The sequence below is a fragment of the Apodemus sylvaticus genome, chromosome 11, assembly GCF_947179515.1.
Source record: "Apodemus sylvaticus chromosome 11, mApoSyl1.1, whole genome shotgun sequence".
Taxonomy (NCBI): Eukaryota; Metazoa; Chordata; class Mammalia; order Rodentia; family Muridae; genus Apodemus; species Apodemus sylvaticus.
Window position 1 is genome coordinate 37,802,196 of NC_067482.1, and position 21,105 is coordinate 37,823,300.

The 21,105-nt window shown below is 39.7% G+C and overlaps 1 protein-coding gene across 1 annotated transcript in view; it reads left to right on the top strand.

The window, feature by feature from the left end:
* Positions 1–21,105, top strand: part of Corin (corin, serine peptidase) — a 200,033-nt gene that overhangs the window by 45,153 nt on the left and 133,775 nt on the right. Inside the window, exon 4 of the mRNA XM_052199307.1 lies at positions 20,421–20,628. Coding sequence (XP_052055267.1) covers positions 20,421–20,628 — 208 coding nt within the window. The remainder of the gene's footprint in view (positions 1–20,420; positions 20,629–21,105) is intronic.

A 21,105-nucleotide genomic window follows, 5' to 3' on the forward strand; every position in this document is an offset into this window, starting at 1 on the left:
GTCTGAGATTACTGAAGATTTGGGTGGAAAGCATATTTGGGTGTGAGCCCCATAATCAGTTGATGAGCACCACAGGATAGGTAAGCACACACTTCGGTGTTTAAGGCAGAAAATCAAGTTGACATGTCCGGAACCATTTAGTTGGTAACTGATGGATGTGAAGCTGTGTCTTGGGTATTGGGTCTCCTGGCCCAGTGCTCTCTCAGTGCCTTTGGATCCTGATAGAATTGATTGTTCATAGTGCTCAGTACTACCACACACAAGTTAGGCTCTGGGAGACTAGAAAGAGTCATTGGCTTTTCGCCTTTTCCATTTTCTTTTGGTTTTAGTGATGGCTGGACACACTGTTCTTGATACAGCATCGACCACTTGAATGACTAGGTAAAGTGTATTCGCTGAAAATGTTTAATATATGTCAGTGGCATCTGATCACACTTCCACTGCTTGGTTTTATTTAACCAATATTAAGGTATCATTTAATGTCTCTTTTCATATTAGCACCTGGTTTTCCCCCCCTGTGTTATTACTGTTCTCCAACTAAAAAGTTTTAAATTTCCTGGTATACGTAAAAACTAAATGTATTTTGATCCCCAAATACCATGGCCAGACATTCTACCTGGATTTCCTGGCCAACTCTCATCCAAAGGTAGTTAGAAACGGTCTTGCTCCAAGACACTTCTTCTTGAGGGACCCTCATATCATCGACAAGGCTGAGAATTCTATACTTACAAAGTGTTAACTAGAATATACTGCATAACTGCTACTCTGTGGACACCAGCCTTCTGCATGGGGGTGACCTTATGTGACAGGCTGTACTTCTGGGCTTTCCTGACCCTCACTGTGAACTCCAAGAGCGATGGAGAGAAGGAAATGACCCACTGTAAACGTTAATGCTAATGCTGTGTTTTAGCAAGAGATGTGTTTCATGATTGCATGCTATGTCTGTGTTTCATGTTATAATATTTTTTTCTTTATATACATTGTAAGTATTTAAACACATGTTGAAGGAAAGGGGACAACTGGCTAACAAGAGGTCAGGGACCACATAGAGCATGGTTCACACTAAAGTCGACTGTTCTGGTGAAGTGTCAGAAAATGGATTGGTGTCCTGAGATCTTCCAGTTTTCTGTTCTCATCTCAGATCTCCAGCAGGCAACCCCTAGGGGGAAAATGCTTTTAAAAAAGCAAAACCAAACCAAAAGGACCCGTAAGTGGAATGGGAGTTTGGTGGGAGGAAGGGTAGGGCGAGAACATGGGTGAGAGACAGCGTAGGGAGATCTGTGATCAGAATACATTCTATCCAAGGGTATAGTTGTCAAAGAACAAAGTAATAAAGACAGTAACTGCATCCTAAGACATTAGCAACATATTAGGTGCACCTTCCTGATGTGTCCAATTCAGCAGTTTTTACTGTATTTATAAAGTTGTGCAATTATTATTACTACTACTACTTAATTTTATTCTATTTATTTATTGGTTATGAAAACGCTGCCTCCATTGTTTCATCTTCCCTGTTATGCAATCCCTGGCTATGTTAATCTAACCGTCCTTCCATTGGCTTGCTCATTTGGAAACTTGTGGGTGTGTCAAGCCTGAGTCCCCCAGCCTGTATCTGGCTAAGGATGGCCACCAATGTGCCTCAAAATTCAGAGCAGACTTAGTCCAGTATGGAACGGTTTTTGTAACTCAGTTGTGTGGTCTTCTGTGTGACCTTGGTCAATGACAACACGGTGTGTCAACGTTTAAAAGTTGGACACATGTGAAAGTGTATCAGACAACACAGGTTTCTCTCTCTTAGCATGCCTTCAGGATGCATGGTTATCATGTATGATGACTTCATCCTCTCTTTAGTGCTAAGTAATATTCCATCAGTGGATATGAAACATTTTATCCATTCATCCTTCCAGCGACAGGCATCTAAGTTGCTCCTACCTTTTTTGGCACCCATGAGCTATACTGCTGTAATTATTGTGCAAACTGTAGTATGGATACATGCTTCCAATTTTCTTGGGGTTATAAGGGAAAAAGAAATGTGTTATTTCTCTAGTTTCCTAATAGTTTTTTGTCTAGTTGTTTAATTCATTATGCACAGTGCAAATTGAAGCCTCCAACTGTCCTTGAATCATCATCATCATCATCATCTTCCTCCCAACTTGCCCTGTTCATTTCCTTGGGCCTGAGGCTTGGGGTACATTTGAGTCATCTAAGAGTTTCTTAGATGTAAACATTTCTTAATTATATATTTTTCTTTAAAGGGTTATAAAATAATTTAAGCACCTTCTACATCATGTGGCAAATTTACATATAACAGTCACCACTATGGAGTTTTGGTGCTCATTTGAGTTTCTATACATGATTATATGACTGCTTACATTGCTGAATTGCTTAACCATTTGATAGCTATAAGAAAGGAGTGATGCATGCTTGGTTTTCTTCTCTACTGAAGACCAAGCATGTTTCTGAAGGTTGCCTTTGTAATGGCTCAAATACAGAAAACATGGCCACACACTTACTTGACCAAGATCAGCATGGTAGAAGCTTCCTGAATATGAAATTTATATTACAGCACCCAACTTCATACTCAGGTTATTTTATCAGATGGTAGGCATATTAATTAATAGCTTAGTAATTTAACTGTTATTAATTTTGTTGTATTTTCTTTATAATATACATGGATTTATATCTAATTATATGCATGCTCATAAAACATTTCTTTGTGTGAAAGATGTTGTATATTAAATGACAAATTTTTGGTATGAGAAGGACTGCATCAAGCTCCAGATCTGGGTATCTGTGCCTGAAACACTGCTGCTCTGTGGCAGAATTTATTTATTTATTTTTTTGCCAGACTCTTTTGGCAACCTGGAGAAGGCAAATGCCTTTCCAGAATAATACTTTGACCCTAAAATAAATTACACAGAGTTAAAATAATTAGAATAATATTTAAATGTAATCAGAAATATCTTAGAAATGTAAAACATCCATTAAATAGTCAAATGCCTGCTTATTTAGTAACACATTAAATAGTGATTGCTAGCAATTGATCAAAAGCTAAATTTTTTTCTAACAGAGATGAAACCTAAGTAGTATTTTGAAATGTCTGCAGCATCTCTATGTTGATTCATTCATATCTATGGTTTATGCATTGTTTTCTATATCTGTTACCCATGATGGTAAATGAATTACCCCACATTTCAATCAGAGATTGTAGAACAGAGATGCTACTTTGCTCTTATACAGTTTACAGAGAGTCCAAATTCTTTGTCTGACTGCTAAGGTCTGCATCCTAATGAAGGGTACTTCATATAGATGAACATAATCTGTGGTGTTAAGCTGGCCTTCTGGCTCCTTAGGTCTTAGGATTACTTGCAAAGTTGCTATAGTCATGACACATGAACATCCTTAGGTGTTCCACTGGGAATCAGGATTGCATCCAAATTGCCATAGCTAGTTGTTGAGTTTGGCCAGGCCCTCTTCTCCATAGTAAATCAAATTATCCAGTTTAAAAAGTACCAGTTTCAAAGGTACAGTTAGGAGATTTTGACATGACCATTACAAGTATCTCACTATGAACAAGTGAATTTCTGGGCAATTGTTGCCTGCTAGTTGTGGAGTGCTTACTTGGGTATCAGGTTTCTGGGGAAGACCTGGACAGCTGCTGGGAGAGAGGGCAATTCTTCCCTGCTCTCCTTTCTTCCCTACCCCATCTTTTTTTTTTTTTTCATTTTTATTTTTATTTATTTATATTTTTTATTTACATTGCAAATGATTTCCCCTTTTCTGGGTCCCCACTCCCCACAAGTCCCATAAGCCCTCTTCCCTCCCCCTATTCTTCCATCTACCCCTTCCTACTTCCCTGTTCTGGGATTCCCCTATACTCTTGCACTGAGTCTTTCCAGAACCAGGGGCCACTCCTCCATTCTTTTTGGACGTCATTTAATGTGTGGATTATGTCCTGGGTATTCAAAGTTTCTAGGCTAATATCCACTTATCAGTGAGTGCATACCATGATTGATCTTTTGAGACTGGGTTACCTCACTTAGGATGATGTTCTCTAGCTCCATCCATTTGTCTAAGAATTTCATGAATTCATTGTTTCTAATGGCTGAATAGTACTCCATTGTGTAAATATACCACATTTTTTGTATCCATTCCTCCGTTGAAGGACATCTAAGTTCTTTCCAGCTTCTGGCTATTACAAATAGGGCTGCTATGAACATAGTGGAGCATGTGTCCTTATTGCATGCTGAAGAATCCTCTGGATATATGCTCAGTAGTGGTATAACAGGGTCCTCAGGAAGTAACATGCCCAGTTTTCTGAGGAACCGCCAGACTGATTTCCAAAGTGGTTGTACCATCTTGCAATCCCACCAGCAGTGGAGGAGTGTTCCTCTTTCTCCACATCCTCGCCAATACCTGCTGTCTCCTGAGTTTTTGACCTTAGCTATTCTGACTGGTGTGAGGTGAAATCTCAGGGTTGTTTTGATTTGCATTTCCCCTAATGATTAATGATGTTGAACATTTCTTAAGGTGTTTCTCAGCTCTCCAAAGTTCTTCATGTGAAAATTCTTTGTTTAGCTCCATACCCCACTTTTTAATGGGGTTATTTGGATCTCTGGGTTCTACTTTCTTGAGTTCTTTGTATATATTAGATATTAGCCCTCTGTCGGATTTAGGGTTGGTGAAGATTCTTTCCCAGTCTGTTGGTTGACGTTTTGTCCTTTTGACGGTGTCCTTTGCCTTATAGAAACTTTGTAGTTTTATGAGGTCCCATTTGTCAATTCTTATTCTTAGAGCATAAGCTATTGGTGTTCTATTCAGGAACTTTTCCCCTGTGCCCATGTCCTCCAGGGTCTTCCCCAGTTTTTTTTTTTCAATTAGTTTCAGTGTGTCAGGTTTTATGTGGAGGTCCTTGATCCATTTGGAGTTGAGCTTGGTACAAGGAGATAAGAATGGATTGATGCGAATTCTTCTGCATGCTGACCTCCAATTGAACCAGCACCATTTGTTGAAAAGACTATTTTTTCCCACTGGATGCTTTCAGCCCCTTTGTCGAAGACCAAGTGACCATAGGTGTGTTGGTTCATTCCTGGGTCTTCAATCCTATTCCATTGATCCGCTTGCCTGATATTGTACCAATACCATGCAGTTTTTATCACTATTGCTCTGTAGTAGAGTTTAAAGTCTGGGATATTGAATCCCCCTGAAGTTCTTTTACTGTTGAGAATAGTTTTAGCTATCCTGGGTTTTTTGTTATTCCAGATGAATTTGAGAATTGCTCTTTCTAGCTCTATGAAGAACTGGGTTGGGATTTTTATGGGAATAGCATTGAATCTGTAGATTGCCTTTGGCAAGATGGCCATTTTAACTATATTAATCCTGCCAATCCACGAGCATGGAAGGTTTTTCCATTTTCTGAGATCTTCGATTTCCTTCTTCAGAGATCTGAAGTTCTTGTCATATAGGTCTTTCACTTGTTTGGTTAGAGTCACCCCAAGATACTTTATGTTGTTTGTAGCTATTGTGAAGGGGGTCATTTCCCTAATTTCTTTCTCAGTCTGCTTATCCTTTGAATATATAAAGGCTACTGATTTGCTTGCATTGATTTTGTAGCCAGCCACTTTGCTGAAGTTGTTTATCAGCTGTAGGAGTTCTCTGGAAAACTCAAAGCTTTGAGTGCCTTCAAAAAGAAATTCAAGAGAGCTTACACTAGAAAATTAACGGAACAACTGAAAACCCTGGAACAAGAAGAAGCTAATTCACCCAGGAGGAGGAGAAGACAGGAAATCATCAAACTCAGGGCTGAAATCAATCAAGTAGAAACCAAGAGAACCATACAAAGAATCAACAAGACCAAAAGCTGGTTCTTTGAAAAAATCAACAAGATAGATAAACCCTTAGCCAGACTAACCAAAGGGCACAGAGAAAGTATCCAAATTAACAAAATTAGAAATGAAAACGGAGATATCACAACAGAAACCGAGGAAATTCAAAAAATCATCAGATCCTACTACAAAAACCTGTACTCAACACAACTGGAGAATCTGGAGGAAATGGACATTTTCTTATACAGATACCAATTACCAAAATTAAACCAGGATCAAATAGACCATCTAAACAGACCCATAACCCCTAAAGAAATAGTAGGGGTCATAGATAGGCTTCCAACCAGGAAAAGCACAGGACCAGATGGTTTCAGTGCAGAATTCTATCAGACCTTCAAAGAAGAGTTAACACCAATACTCTTCAAACTCTTCCACCAAATAAAAACAGAAGGAACACTACCCAACTCCTTCTTCGAAGCCACTATTCCGCTGATACCAAAACCACACAAAGACCCAACTAAGAAAGAGAATTTCAGGCCAATTTCCCTTATGAATATCGATGCAAAAATACTAAATAAAATTCTTGCCCACCGAATCCAAGAACACATCAAAACGATCATCCACCATGATCAAGTAGGCTTCATCCCAGGGATGCAGGGATGGTTCAATATACAGAAATCCATAAATGCTATCCACTACATAAACAAACTCAAAGAAAAAAAACCCACATGATCATTTCATTAGATGCTGAAAAAGCATTTGACAAAATTCAGCATCCTTTCATGCTAAAAGTCTTGGAAAGGACAGGAATTCAAGGCCCATATCTAAACATAGTAAAAGCAATATACAGCAAACCGGTAGCCAACATCAAACTAAATGGAGAGAAACTTGAAGCAATCCCACTAAAATCAGGGACTAGACAAGGCTGCCCCCTCTCTCCATATCTTTTCAATATAGTTCTTGAAGTCCTAGCTAGAGCAATTAGACAACAGAAGGACGTCAAAGGGATACAAATTGGAAAGGAAGAAGTCAAATTATCACTATTTGCAGATGATATGATCGTATACTTAAGTGACCCTAAAAACTCTACTAGAGAACTCCTACCCCATCTTTTCATGCTTTCCCTGGGATGTATTAGATTTCCCAGAGACAGCAACCTTAACCTGATGAGCAGCGCTGGGCTTTGGAAGAGGCCAGGAGACAGTATCTGTGTCATTCTTTTAATATCATCTACATCATCATCCGTCATCATCATCTTTATCACAGTCATTTCTGGGATCATCCTTCCACCTTTTCTCCCAAGCAAATCCTGATATATTCTGCATGTAACAGGTACCCCTAAAGGTAATGTTCCCACAGAAGACTGATACAGCAAATAAGAATCAGATGAGTCGTGTTGAAATTGTTTGTGGCTCAAATGTTTTCTCTCCAGATCCTTTATCATTTCCCCATTTAGGAAGAACAGCCCAACACCTTTGATCCAACTAGAACCAAAAAACGTGCACAATAGCACATTGATAGCAGCAGGGCAAAAAGTTGATCCTGGCCACACTCAAAGCAGGAAGTGATCCTTTAAAACCAAAGGCTCAGATACCAAGTGAAAACTCAACCCAAGCTGACCGACCTGCTTCACTCTGTGCGTCACTATGTGATTCTTAAAAGGAAATTGATACTGTGCATGATTTTTTGGCCCCAGTCATTCCATTTTCTGACTGTTCCGGGGATTTGGAAAGCCTCGTCAGCGGGAGTCGGTTTTCTTATTTTGGAGAATAAGCCTTTCCACATAGCTGTAGCTGAAATGAGCTCGGTGACGGATTTTCCAAACCCAAAGCTTTCCATCTGTCTGCGTTTGATGCGAACTGTCCCTCACGCTTTTGTGTTGGTGTGTATTATTCCTTTATCTCGCGGCTTGGTGGCATGTACCTCATAGTTGCATGCGGCATTTGAGCTGAACAGAGTTTGAATACGTGTTTATAATTATGTTAAGCTGTGAAAACCTTTTCTGATGCCCATGTCCACCTCCAAGTTTTATGAGATATTTCAGTTCCAGAGTGTTTGGTTTAACATTCTATGGGACGTTTGTTTATCTGCAGTTATTTGTTGGGCGCTAACTCTGGGTCATCTCCATGACCAGTAAAGTTAAGCATGATAAAAATCTCATCCATCCAGCCCATGGCTGGTAATTGCTTATGGTTTGAGAGATTAAAAGTGTGATCCACTTGAATTCACCAAAAATATGTATATTGCTATCTTATATAATTTTAATGTTATAATAAAACACTCCATTTTCTCCAGATTAAGCTTTAATTATAATTATAAAACATATTTTAGTTTATGGGTATATTCTATAGCTTCATACTCAACTACATCAAACTTATATCTCTTTGTATCGCACACTTGTCTGTTCTTCTCTTCATTTGCTGCATTTCTGGGAAGGTTTCTGCAATGCTTGATTTCCTGCTGGAACACTTTTTACATGGGTTATTCTGCTGTTACAATTGTTGGCTGAAACCGTTGGTGCCTACATCTTATCATCAAATAGCGCCCAAATAGGCTTTGAAAGTTCATATGCATGAGCAACTCTCATAGATACAGCAGACTCAGGTGATACAAAGCCAAATACATTATGGCTTGGAGTATCCATACTTGTTCTGTGGAATTTTGAATTTTTCTTGAAATTCTTTTTCTTTTTCATTTTCTTTTAAGTTTATTTATTTTATTTTTTTATTTATATTTATTATTTATTTATTTATTTATTTATTTATTTATTTATTACAGTGTATGTAATAGCTGTACACTGTAGCTGTCTTCAGACACTCCAGAAGAGGGCCTCAGATCTCATTACAGATGGTTGTGAGCCACCATGTGGTTGCTGGGATTTGAACTCAGGACTTCTGGAAGAGCAGTCGGTGCTCTTAACTGCTGAGCCTAAAATTTTTCAACAAACATTATTGTATTAGTAAATTTAAAAATATATAGCCTGTGTGTCTTCAGGTTATGGAACTGAGACTTTACTATCCAAATTATAACAAATGGGTGGCCAACCTTGTATACATAGAATTATTACTACTTTACAAAATTGGGGAGCTAGAATTTTTTACTTCTTTTCTTAGAATTGCCTTTGAATTCTCCACTCATTTATTGAGAAGTCAGACTCAGCTTATATTGCTTTGGTTAGCATTTATATGTTTGCTCTGCAGAATGTCCTCTAGAATATGCATTATCAGAGCCCTGATGTTTGATAAACCGATGGCTGTTAAGCCACAGCAAGTATGTTATTTCATAACGTGCTCTTTAACACTAGTGAATGTTCTCTTTTTTCTTCTCTCTTTCTCTCCTTCCTTCCCGCCCGCTACCCCTTCCCCATCTTAAATAAAGTTCCACCAAAAAAAAAAAAAAAACCACTAGTGAATGTTTTAAAACGAATTATGTAGGAAGATTTCTGTGAAAAAGAAATGGAGACCTCAAAACGAAAGCCCCTGCTTATTCTGGAGTTTAGCAACCACGTGGCCCTATGTCTGCTGATCACGTGAAGCAGTGATGTAGAGGCGCCTGGGGGATGCGCAATCACCAACAGCCTCCATAAACACGCGAGCCCACAGCTGTCAGCAGTAGCTGTTCCAGACAGTAGTCAGGATTCTGGGTCCCATCAAGGACAATCACGATTATTGTTCTTGTCATGTGACCCAGACAGATTATCAGTTTTGTCCAATGAGCTAGAAATAAATCACCCCTACTCCCCCCACCCCCTTTCCTGCCCTGTCACTCCAATGTAAATGTAACTAATACCTATGTATTTCAAAAATACTAGATATTTGTTTACAAGCTCCTGTTATGCATTTATCTCGTCTTCCCTTATGACCTTGCCTTGCAGATTCAGAACACTTGTTATTCTTCAGTCTGCTTACATGTTTGAGGTTCAAGGGATTCTAAGTTGGAGGGGCATCTGAGCAGATTTTTATGCGGATGTAATACGCAGTTGATAGCATTGGAATCTAGTACATGAGGCTGCCTATGGAAGCTTCATGCTTCCTCTTATCTTATTGGAACACTCTCGTTAATTTTCTGAGGACACAAAATCCTTTCAAATCGGCAGGTCTCGGGAACAACTCTGGCAGAATGTTCCCTTGTGTGTAAGTTACCGAGTGTACCAGATGACCTTCACCATTCCGCTCAGCTGATGTGTTTCTGACCTGGGTTGACTTTGCCATACAGCAGGGAATAGACTCTAAGGCTTCTGTCTAATTCGGTCGTAGATGAAGACTTGCAAACCATTTCCTTATCAAAGCAAACTCCTGGTTATGAAGTATGAGAAAAGCTATTGTCATGTATTTGTGACTGACATGTATGTATATATGTATGTATGCATGCATGTATGCATGCATGTATTTATGTATTTATTTATGGAGAATACATACCAGACATCTTTTAACAACTTTCAACATGTATAATACAATACCAGCACCTGTACTCATAGTGTTGCACAGTACTCCTACCACACTCATTCTCCCATTCTTACTGGAATTTTGTGCCCTGTAACCAATGTCTCACAGTAGTCACCTCTTCTCACATCAGCCCCTGGTGACTATAATATTACTTTGGTTTTCAAAATATTTTTAAATTATTATTACGTTTTATTTTATTCTATGTGTATGAGTGTTTCGCCTGCATGCATATCTGTGTACTCTGTGTGTGTCCAGTTCTTGGGAGGCCAGAACAGAGAGTCAGATGCCCTGGAATAGTAGCTGCACATAAGTGTTAACCACCATGTGGGTGCAAGGAATTGAAACTGGTACTCTGGAAGAGGAGTCAGTGCCCTTGACCTCTGAGCCATCTCTCCAGCCCTGAGAAAATCTGTTCTTGATAGTTTGATATTTTTAGATTTCACATATGTGAAAAATCATGAAATTGTTTTATTTTTGTGCTTGGCTTTATTTCATTTAACACACCATTCTCCAAATTCACCCATGTTGCTGCAAATGACAGTTTCTTCACCGAGTTCGAAACCACAACTTCAAACATATTTGACAAGCACTCCACCACTGAGCTATTTCCCCAGCCCAAGATTTTATTGTTTTGAAAGGGAGGAACAATATTCTGTAATACACATAATATGATATAATTTTATAAGTTTATATATTGGTGGCTGATTCAAAATCTTAGCTGTTGCAAATAATGTTGATGAGATATCTATTTAATATTATGATTTCTTATCTTTTATATATCTATGATTGGAATTTCTGGATCATAGAGTAATTGTATTTTTTAATGTTTTGAGAAGCTTTTGTACTTCTCTCCACTGTATTTATACTAGTATGTTTCACATCCTCACCAATATTTGCTATTTTCTTTCTTTTTAAATAAGAACTAGTCTAGCAGCTATGAAGTTGTCTGGTGACTAGTAATATTGTTCATCTTTTTATGTAGTGTGTTTTCTTTTGAGAATTGTTCATCTAGGTCCTTGGACCTTTTTAAATAATCTTTCTTGCTATGAGGTTGTTTGCATTCTTTCTGTATTTAAGGCATTAACTCTGATCTAGATAAGGATCTGATTCATGATTTGCAAATAGTTTTCTCTTATTTGATAGGGGCCACTTTGTAATGTTGACTGTTTCCTTTTCTGTGTAGAAGACCCTTTGCTTGACATTATGTCATTTGTCTGTCTTGTCTTGTGCTCTCTGCACTTTGGGTAACATATTTTAAGTCATTGCTCAGGCCTATTCCATTGTAGACTGTTCTTGTGTCTCCATACAGTTCCAATTTTTATCTTTAAGTTTTTGATTAATTTTGAATTGGTTTTGAATATGGTGTGAAATCTGGATCCACTTTAATTAGTCTGTACGTCAGTATCCATTTTTTATGAACACTGTGGAAGAGATCATTCTTTCCCTAGTACAGGTTCTTGGCATCTTTATCAAAAGTAATTGATGACTTTATCAAAAGTAAGTGATTGATGTGGATTTATTTCCAAGTCTCCATTCCATTCCAGTAGTGAGAGATATTCTGGATTGAATTAACCACACCAATGTAGATGGCGCTGTTCCCTGGAATAGGGTCCCAGCTAGTGGAGAACCAGCATTCCCAGCATTCATCTCTGTGTGCTCCTGGCTGCAGATGCTATGGGCCCAGCTGCCTTATGCTTCTGCTGTCATAGCACCCCTCCCCCAACACGCACCGTGATGGACCGCACCCAGCATCCCCTCAATGTAAGATGGGACAAACCCTTCTTTCCTGAAGTTGCTTATGAGGCATTTGGCCACTACTAAATGTACCATTGTTGCTTTTAGAGATGTCTCTCAGCTTTGTAAGTAGTCTATTTCTCAGCCCCAAAGCAGAGAGCTTTTCCCTAAGTCGAGAGTTTACAGAGCCTCCTACAGTTGTCACTCAGTCCTGTTTTTTGTGCTCCCATTGTCCTCGGGGTGCTCTGTGGCACTCCGTGTGCTGTGTTTATCTCTTCATATTTCTCCCTCTCTTGAACGTGGTTCGAACAGCCTCCTTCTTCCTTTTACTCTAGTGAGATCTCCTGCTAAAGCCAATGAGAATGACAAAGCATCAGGGGTATAGCTTTGTAGAGACAGGAAAGAGAGGCTCCCCTCTCAACTACAGAAGTACTGTCCAGACACTAGTCAAAGACAGAAATAGATCTTATGAAGAGAACAGCATGGGGCCGCCTCCCACACTGTCAAGACATCTAGGGAACAGGTTATTGAAAACAACAGCAGCAATGACAGTCAGCAGCAGCAAGGCTATTGTGTCTCAGATATCCTGGCTTTCTACAGCTAAATTTAATCTCATCTTACACTCTTTGAATAATTATTGGGAATACCTCCAGTGACATTCTAGTGAAAAACTCATTTCTCCAATGTGGGAGGGTAGTGGGATTAAGTCACTGATGAACATACAGTTGGTTGACTTTCGTTTCTTTGGCATGCATACATTGGAAACTCTACTTTTAGTTGGGAACTTTCTCCTGCACTGGCAGAATGTGATACTATGTTCTCCTGTGATTCTGGGCAGTGACAAAACCTCAGCTCCCAGTCAGCCATCCAGTCACACAGGCCATCACCTGGTGCTGGCTCCACACTGCTACGTGTACACATCACAAATACATTTGACTGAATCAAATTTTGTTTTTGTACTGCCAGGGATTCCTAGGGTCTCACATAGGTCAAACAGACATTCTACCACTGAACAATTCCCCAGCCTTCTCATGTTACTTTGAGACAGGATTTCAGTAAGTTATGCAGGCTTGCCCTGAGCTCATTCTCTAGTCCATGTGGGCCTTGAACATGCGTTCCTCTTGCTTCTGTCACCTGGGTAGCTAGGGTTACAACCTGAGCCAACAGGTTTGGCTGATACTTGCAAATTTCAATAAACTTATCAGAACCTAACAACGTGAAGGTGAGGTCCATCTGTATTTGTTAATGCTATTATAAGATAACACTTCACATATTGTGAAAAGATGCAGGGTCACTTTAAATGGCTTGCTCCCAGGATTTATTTGCTGTCTGGAAAGGTTAGCTCTCTGAATCAGACCTCTGCTGTGGCTCTTTACCCTTCAGGGGTAGCCTAGTGGCTTTGATGAAGCCAGTGGCAAGAAGGGAAGTGCTCCCTTTTGATGATCCCGTTTGATGATTATGAATCCTTCCTCAGTAAATAATATAAAGTGATGACAATTTAAGTATCTCAATAGAAATAATGAAGGCATCGGACAGAAAGCAAACTGTGAGTGTAACTTCATAGAAACTCATAGAGCTGGGTCAAATTGTTCCTTTTGGCAGCTGCAGCTTACATTTTTGCTGCTTGAATATTTAGTTCTGGGATATCTCTTAAAGGAGGGATTTACTTTCAAAACTGTCCGTTCCGGTACTAATTGGAGTTTCGTCCAAATATTAATTAAGTTCATTTGTGAATAGCAAACCCTGCTATGGGAATATGCCTGCCGTAGTGACCTACATGTATTCCAAGAAGCAGAGGCAAGAGAAAGCTTTGGTTAGGTGCAATAATAACCCTTGACTAAAGTGATTAGCTATACAGGGGTGACTACACAAGGCTAGCATCAGTCCAAGACGAAAGAAATGGCTGCGGCACAGATGTCCCTACAGATACAATCTTGTGTAAGTTTGCAGCGGCTCTTGTGCAAGGCTGGGGTCCCTACAGTCTTTTGTGATGTTTACTCTTGCCAGGTTTTAATTAATGAGAGATGAGACATCTTGGTAGATTAATCTGGGATTGATTTATTACATAATTTATTGTTAGAGCTAGCAGAGAGACTCCATTTTGATTCTGACTAGTAATAGTCCTCAGTTCGTTCTGGTTGTGGGTAAGCATCTCTCTAGGGAGGTGTGTCCCTTAGTTGGTTTCTTCTGAGCATCAGGGTTGTGGGCATGTGTCTTGTGTAGGCCAAGCAGTACATATTTGTTTTGTGTCTCCTCTCCTACTGGACCACAACATTTTTTATTATTAGATATTTTCTTTATTTACACTTCAAATGTCATTCCCTTTCCTGGTTTCCCCTCTAAAAATGCACTGTTGCTCACCAACTCACCCACTCCCACTTCCTTGTCCTAGCATTCCCCTACACTGGAGCATCAAACCTTGTCAGGACCAAGGGCCTCTCCTCCCTTTGATGTCCAACAAGGTCATCCTCTGCTGCATATGCATCTGGAGCCATGGGTCCCTCCATGTGTACTTTTTCAATGGCGGTTTAGTCCTTGGGAGCTCTGGTAGTACCAGTTGTTTCATATTGTTCCTCCTATGGTGCTGCAAACCCCTTCAGCTCCTTGGGTTCTTTTTCTAGCTCCTCCATTGGGGACCCTGTGCTCAGTCCAATAGTTTACCGAGAGTATCCACTTTCAGACCACAACTTTTCAAAGGCAGGGACATTACTTGCTTCTTATCACTTTCTTTGTGGCTTGAAAAGTGCCTGACATGTACTAAGAGACCAATAGGGATTGGTCATGTGAGGAGAGAGACCTCTGTGGAAGTCAGACCAATGGTACACGGGGCTCTTCAGAATGGATATAAATCAGATGAGAAGATGCTGAAGATGCTTGGTGTATGAGGCAGCAGCTGGCGGAAGGGGACTGGTGTGGGGAATGAGGTAAATGGGGTAGACCAGCCTTGCCATTTTCCAGCTGTGTGGACTCTCAGGGAAATGACTCCACCTTGTTTCCTCAGCTGTGAATCTGAGATAACAAGCTGTAGGCAGAGCAAATGAACCAATAATGCGTGAGACTGGGCTGAGGACAGTGCCGGGAGGGCTATGGCCGCTCAGTCAATACTGAGCACAAAAATACACAGACAGAAGCGAACTTGAGAATGTCCACAGCAATGTCACCACACAAAGGGCCGAGGACCACATGGGAAGTCACATCCAAATGAATAACAGACTTTATGAGAGGAGCCAAAGGAGAGATTGGAAAGAAGACCAACCCTGCCATGACTTTTCTCTCCAAACCACTGAGCAGGGCTGTGTACAAAGAGCTTTGCTTCTTGATCTCACAGATGCACAGGCTCTGGAGACAGGGCAAACAGACGTAGGCCCATTGCCAAGGGAGACCTCAGAGGTCAAACCAGGGCTTAAAATGATGCATTATGGGCAAATTAAGGCAAACTAATGCCTCTTCTCTCCTGGTATAATGTTCAGACTAGTCATTCTTTAATTAAATATGCAATTGTATCAAGGCAAATGGAAGTTCCACCCTCATTTCCTGATAGGATATTAGATGGCAGATAGAAAAATTCTATAGAAAACAGATTTTTCATTTTTTAAAATTTGAACATTTCTTGCCTCTCATGTGATAGTGTTATATATTTACTGTGGTTTTGTTACTTTTTAAATTAAAAACAGATTTTATTTAATTTTAACAAACATTTAAAAGAAAGCACTGTTGAAATAAATGTGAGTCAAAATTAAACAAACCATTTACTACATTGCAGCAATCAAAAATGGGACAATTTTTGATTAGAGATAATAAAGAATGCTACTGATAAAATTGGAAGACCTAGTGCCAAATGTCTATGAGCTGTATCTGCTATTTCTTTCCCAGACAAGACCTGCCATGAATATCACCATTTAAAAATTTAATTTTACTCTTTTTAAGATTCACATATTTTATTTTATATGTATAAATGTTTTGCCTGCATGAATGTCTATGTGTCATGTGTATACCTGGTGTCTGTGGATACCAGAAGTACAAGATCCCCTGGAAGTGGGGTTATAGATGGTTAGGTGCCACCAAGGTCACCAAGGTGACCAAGACAAGTCACCAAGCCAGAGGAATATCACTTTAAGCTTAGTTACACAGAACCTTAGTTTTTATATGCTAGTTTAGACTATTTAACCGTTTATTCTTGTTCTACATTTAAAATTGTCACATACATATAATTTCTGACTCTCCCTAATTCCTGAGTCCTTAATTCCTGACCAAACAGCACTTATTTTTTTCTTTTCTTTCATTGGATATTTCTTTTATTTACATTTCAAGTGTATCCCCTTTCCTGGTTCCCCCACTCCAGGGAACTCCCTATCCTTTCTCTTCTCCCTTGCTTCTATGAGGGTGTTCCCCAGTCCACCCACCCACCCCTGCCTCCTGGCCCTGGCATTCCCCTACACTGGGGCATTGAACCTTCACAGGACCAAGGGCCCCTTCTCCCATTGATGCCCGACAAGGTCATCCTCTGCTATACATGTGGCTGGAGCCATGGGTCCCTCCATGTGTATGTACTCTTTAGTTGGTGGTTTAGTCCCTGGGAGCTCTGTGTGGGGGTCTGGTTGGTTGATATTGTTGTTCTTCCTATGGGGTTGCAAACCTCTTCAACTTCAAATTACAAGGGCAATTTCTACAGAAGACGAACCTCTAGTTTCTAACTCTAGCATTGAAATCCTAGTGTCTACATCAATGAGATAGGATCAGGGACAAACCGCACTCTGATCTAGAAAACTGCTCTGCTGGGCTCTGACTGAAAAACTTCCCAGTCATGAGTGTAGGTGCCAGGCTCACTGTGCTCGCAAAGCTTAGCATCCTCTTGCATGGAAGTGCTCTGTTCCTCAGCACATACGCTGACAACTGTTACTGGGCCATTGCTTACTAGAAACTAGTGTTTTAGAGTGAAGGCACCAGCGAGACTCAACATCTCACCAGGAACACGTTGGATCCTGCACTAGTTTTCCTCCATTGAGGTCCAACTTTCAGATTCTCCTCCCCAGCTTTGCACTTAATGTAACTTCTTCAAAAAGAAATACAATAATCAAATCACCATGTCTATGAGGAACACTAAGGCAATTATGTCCACTGTTTTTGTATGTGCTCTCCTGCGTCAGTCCTGACCTCTAATTTCCATGAAACTCACTACTAAGTTGTCAGGAAAGAAAAATAGCCCCTGCTTGTCCTCCACCCTATGAAAAGCAAGTTTGATGTTAAGTAGTAGCTTAAATGAGCCCCTTTTCAAATGGCTGGTCCACATCCCCTCAGAGAAGAAGCGACTTTTCATGGTGCACAGCATGTAGCTGGCTTAGGAAATCAATTTCTGCTGGGGAGAATGTGTACACATACAATATGTGTTTCAAAGACAATGGGATATTCTAGAAGAAGTCATATTTGACCCATATGTTGAGGCAGGAGGGACAATAAGCAATAGACACCATTGTGAGCGTATGAAAGAGTTGAAGTTAATATCCTTAGGAAATAATTCCTTTTTATATTTGTTGGCCTTGAGTGGATTCTTAGCTAGGTTTGTTGAGTGTTCTTGCTCAACCTTAAGTTTTACAGACTTCCCTCATCCCTTGCAATTATAAAGCAGTCTCCGCGACCATTATACCAGCCAGTACTGCCCTCCTAGATGCCGTCTCCTAACCTAACATTTATATGTCTTCACCATCAAAATGGGCACTTTCTCATTATATCTTTTGTTCTCCTTCTCTGTCCATTAAATTCTTGCCTCCTTTTGGTTCCTCTGGGGTTTGCTGTGCTATTGACAGGTATGGAATACTAAGGAAACATGCTAATGGGTAGAGTACTTACCCCAGCCTCACTCCTGTTACTAACCTTGTATGTATGCCTCTGTAAGTCACTTTTTAATCTTTCTTTCTGCCTATTAGTCTGTCTATCCATTATTTTCTATCTAACTACATCTGTATGGAAGCTGTACCTTTGTCATTCATAATGAGAAAATTTGTGCTGTAATGTTAGGCTAGAATTTTATGATGTGGATGTGCTTGGAAAAGTTAGTCTAGGGACATAAGAAATTGTTATTTATGTCTATATAAATTATTTGAGATTTTAAAGATTTATAGTCATAATGCATCACTACTATAGAATTCTTCAGAGAGTACCACCAACACAAAGGCCCCTTCTAGATGTGACTCTACCCTTCTCCCTGAGCTTTCAGAAACATGGGACAAAATATACTTCTTTTCTTTGTAACTTACTCTATGGTATGCTGGTATCATCAACAGAAAATGGTCTGACAGATACACAGACATTTTGACATATTCTTGTCAGTCTTTTCCTCTCTAGGGACATTAGTAGTTAGTTTTTGAAAACTACTTTTAATATATTAACTCTGATGTGCCTCCATGTAGAAGCTACTCAGAAGTCTAGCATTTGGTCATTATAGCTGTCCTGGAAGGAAGGCTTTCATCTTCTGAAATTGAGTTTTCTCATATGTAGTATAGGCCAGATGTCTCTTCTCTGGGTTGTGGAAGTGAGGTGACTGTGCCCCAGGAGATAAGGCACTTTTTCTGGTTCTCAGCACCAAGCTAGCTCGCAGCAAAGGACACGTGTCTAGATTTCCTCTAAGTCATTTCATCTTTTGATGGAAAAACATTTACTGTCAGTTTGTTCACAGAAACTCCACTGTATACAAAGGTGGCTCCTCTGCCTCTCTGTTCTTCCAACCTACAATTTTTTTTTATCACACTAAAGTGTATTTTAACTTTTATGCCAAGTAGCTTGAGTGATATATTCATGAAACCTGTCCAGAATGTCCCATCTTAGCTGTGCACGTGTGTGTGTGTGTGTGTGTGTGTGTGTGTATGTTCTAGTATTTATTTGAACATTTCTTGCTCTGCAAGTTCTTCATTCTCATTTTGTATTTTGAAGATAAGGAGGGACATGAAAGTGTTGTGGCTTTAACTTCTTTGTCATGTTTACATTAAGGTTCTGAGTATAGAGACATCTATTTCCAGCTGCCTTCAAAAATGGAAAGCACATTTTGATCTTGTACCACTGAGCTCAGCATATTTGAGTAGTTAATGAATACCCTCTAAAAATGGGAGATGGTATAGGGCTCTTTGATCAAATAACTACAGTCTGTTCATTTGGGGGAGGGGCTTCCTATAGAACCTGGGAGGTTTGCAGAGTAGTTGGAAGAAAAGTGGGATAAGAAATGTACTTGAAAGAAGATAGGATGATTTCAAAGTAGATCTGAGCCATGTCTGAACGAGTGGATGACACTACACTATAGAGCACATTCACCTTCTGTTACAGATGGAGAATGCTGTCTGGTCATCTTACTAAACTGCAGGCTTGTCTGTCAACACTGGTTTTGTTAATATAAAGTTAACCATATGTATGGAGAGAATATTATCATAATTTCTCTGGAAATGATATGGTACCCAGAAGAGATGTTCCCATTTTTCTTTCTGAAATATCCTCCTATTTTTTCCTCCATTAAAAGAGAGTTAATAGACTTACTATATTTCTGAAGCTTGTGAATTTTGTGTTTTAAATATTAACCTGCATAAATAACAACTTTAGGTTACTTTAAAGCACTAAATGGTTATTAAACCAATTCAAGAGTATAGAATAAAATGAAAAGGAAAAATCTCTCACAAATTTCTTTGCATGAACACATGTCAACATTTTGATTCATGGTAGAGTAAGCAGACAAGTCCTTGGGGTGGTAGAATTGTGTGGGTCCAGATGAGACGGTGCCTATCAGAACTGACCATGAAAGACAGCGAGGTCAGAGGTCCTGAGACGACTGCGAAACATGCTGGAGGCTGGATTGCAGATCCATGCATCATTGTATGCATTTTCTACACTGATCTCATTCATAAGGTGTTGTTTTTATTTATTAGCTTATGGCCACCATTCCATATGATTAAATAGTCTTACAAAGTATTTCACATATCATAGAATTAAGTATTCTATTGTCTATAGTCATATCCACTAAAGGCTTGGATTTCTATCTTTGAAAAGTAGTAAGTTATGTATGATCCGTGCACACAAATCTACATCCAAGACCAGGATTATTTTCTTATGATAAGTTCTTTTAAGTGGCATTGGAATGTCAAATAGCGTGGGTATTTAAATGCCCTTCACAGGTAGGGGATACACAGCAACTCCCTATGAGAGAGTGTTCTACATTTTTTTTTTCAGGAAACATCTGTTCCTGCTTCATAAATATCACTAAGTCGATTTCATTGTTGTACTCACATATACTTGTGTGCATAAGCGTCTGTGTGATAGTTGTACTCTAGTATAGGGTATAAGATGTATTATGAACTCCTTAACCTGTCATATCATGTAAGCTTATAGACACAGATTTCTTATTCAACTTCTAACTGTGAGTGTCTCCACTTCCCAGGCTCCTGCATGAACATCACCCACAGCCAGTGTCAGATTCTGCCCTACCACAGCACGCTGGCACCTCTCTTGCCAATTGTCAAAAACATGGACATGGAGAAGTTCCTCAAGTTCTTCACGTACCTCCATCGCCTCAATTGCTATCAACATATCCTGCTCTTTGGCTGTAGCCTCGCCTTCCCTGAGTGCATTGTTGATGGCGATGACAGGTATTTTGGAACCATATCATTCAATGATAAGTGTCCAGTTATTCCAGAGACAAATGTCCAAATCATCCTGTTACTAACTTTTCTCTTTATTGCTTTTAGGGGGGAGAAGAGACCCACATCTGTCATAGTTAATTCCGAGTCTCTGTATTTAGAAAATCCAGACTCAATTTTTTTTTTTTTACAGGAAGAATTATCTGTATTTTACTTATTTAGATGCTGTCAGGGGACTCTCAATTGCTGTTCCATTGAGGGTCTGACAAGGGGAAAATGTACTTAAGGGTATAGCTGAAATGTTTGTTAGTGAGGCTTTTTTCTGGAGGTTGCGGGGATTGGGCGGCAACAATGAAGTAATAAGAAGTACTGTGGACGACAAGAAATGTATACCAAAAGGTGCATGCCATGCTTGTCTCTGGAGGGGCCCTGCCAGAGCCTTGCAAATACAGAGGCAGATGCTAGCAACCAATTATTGGACTGGGT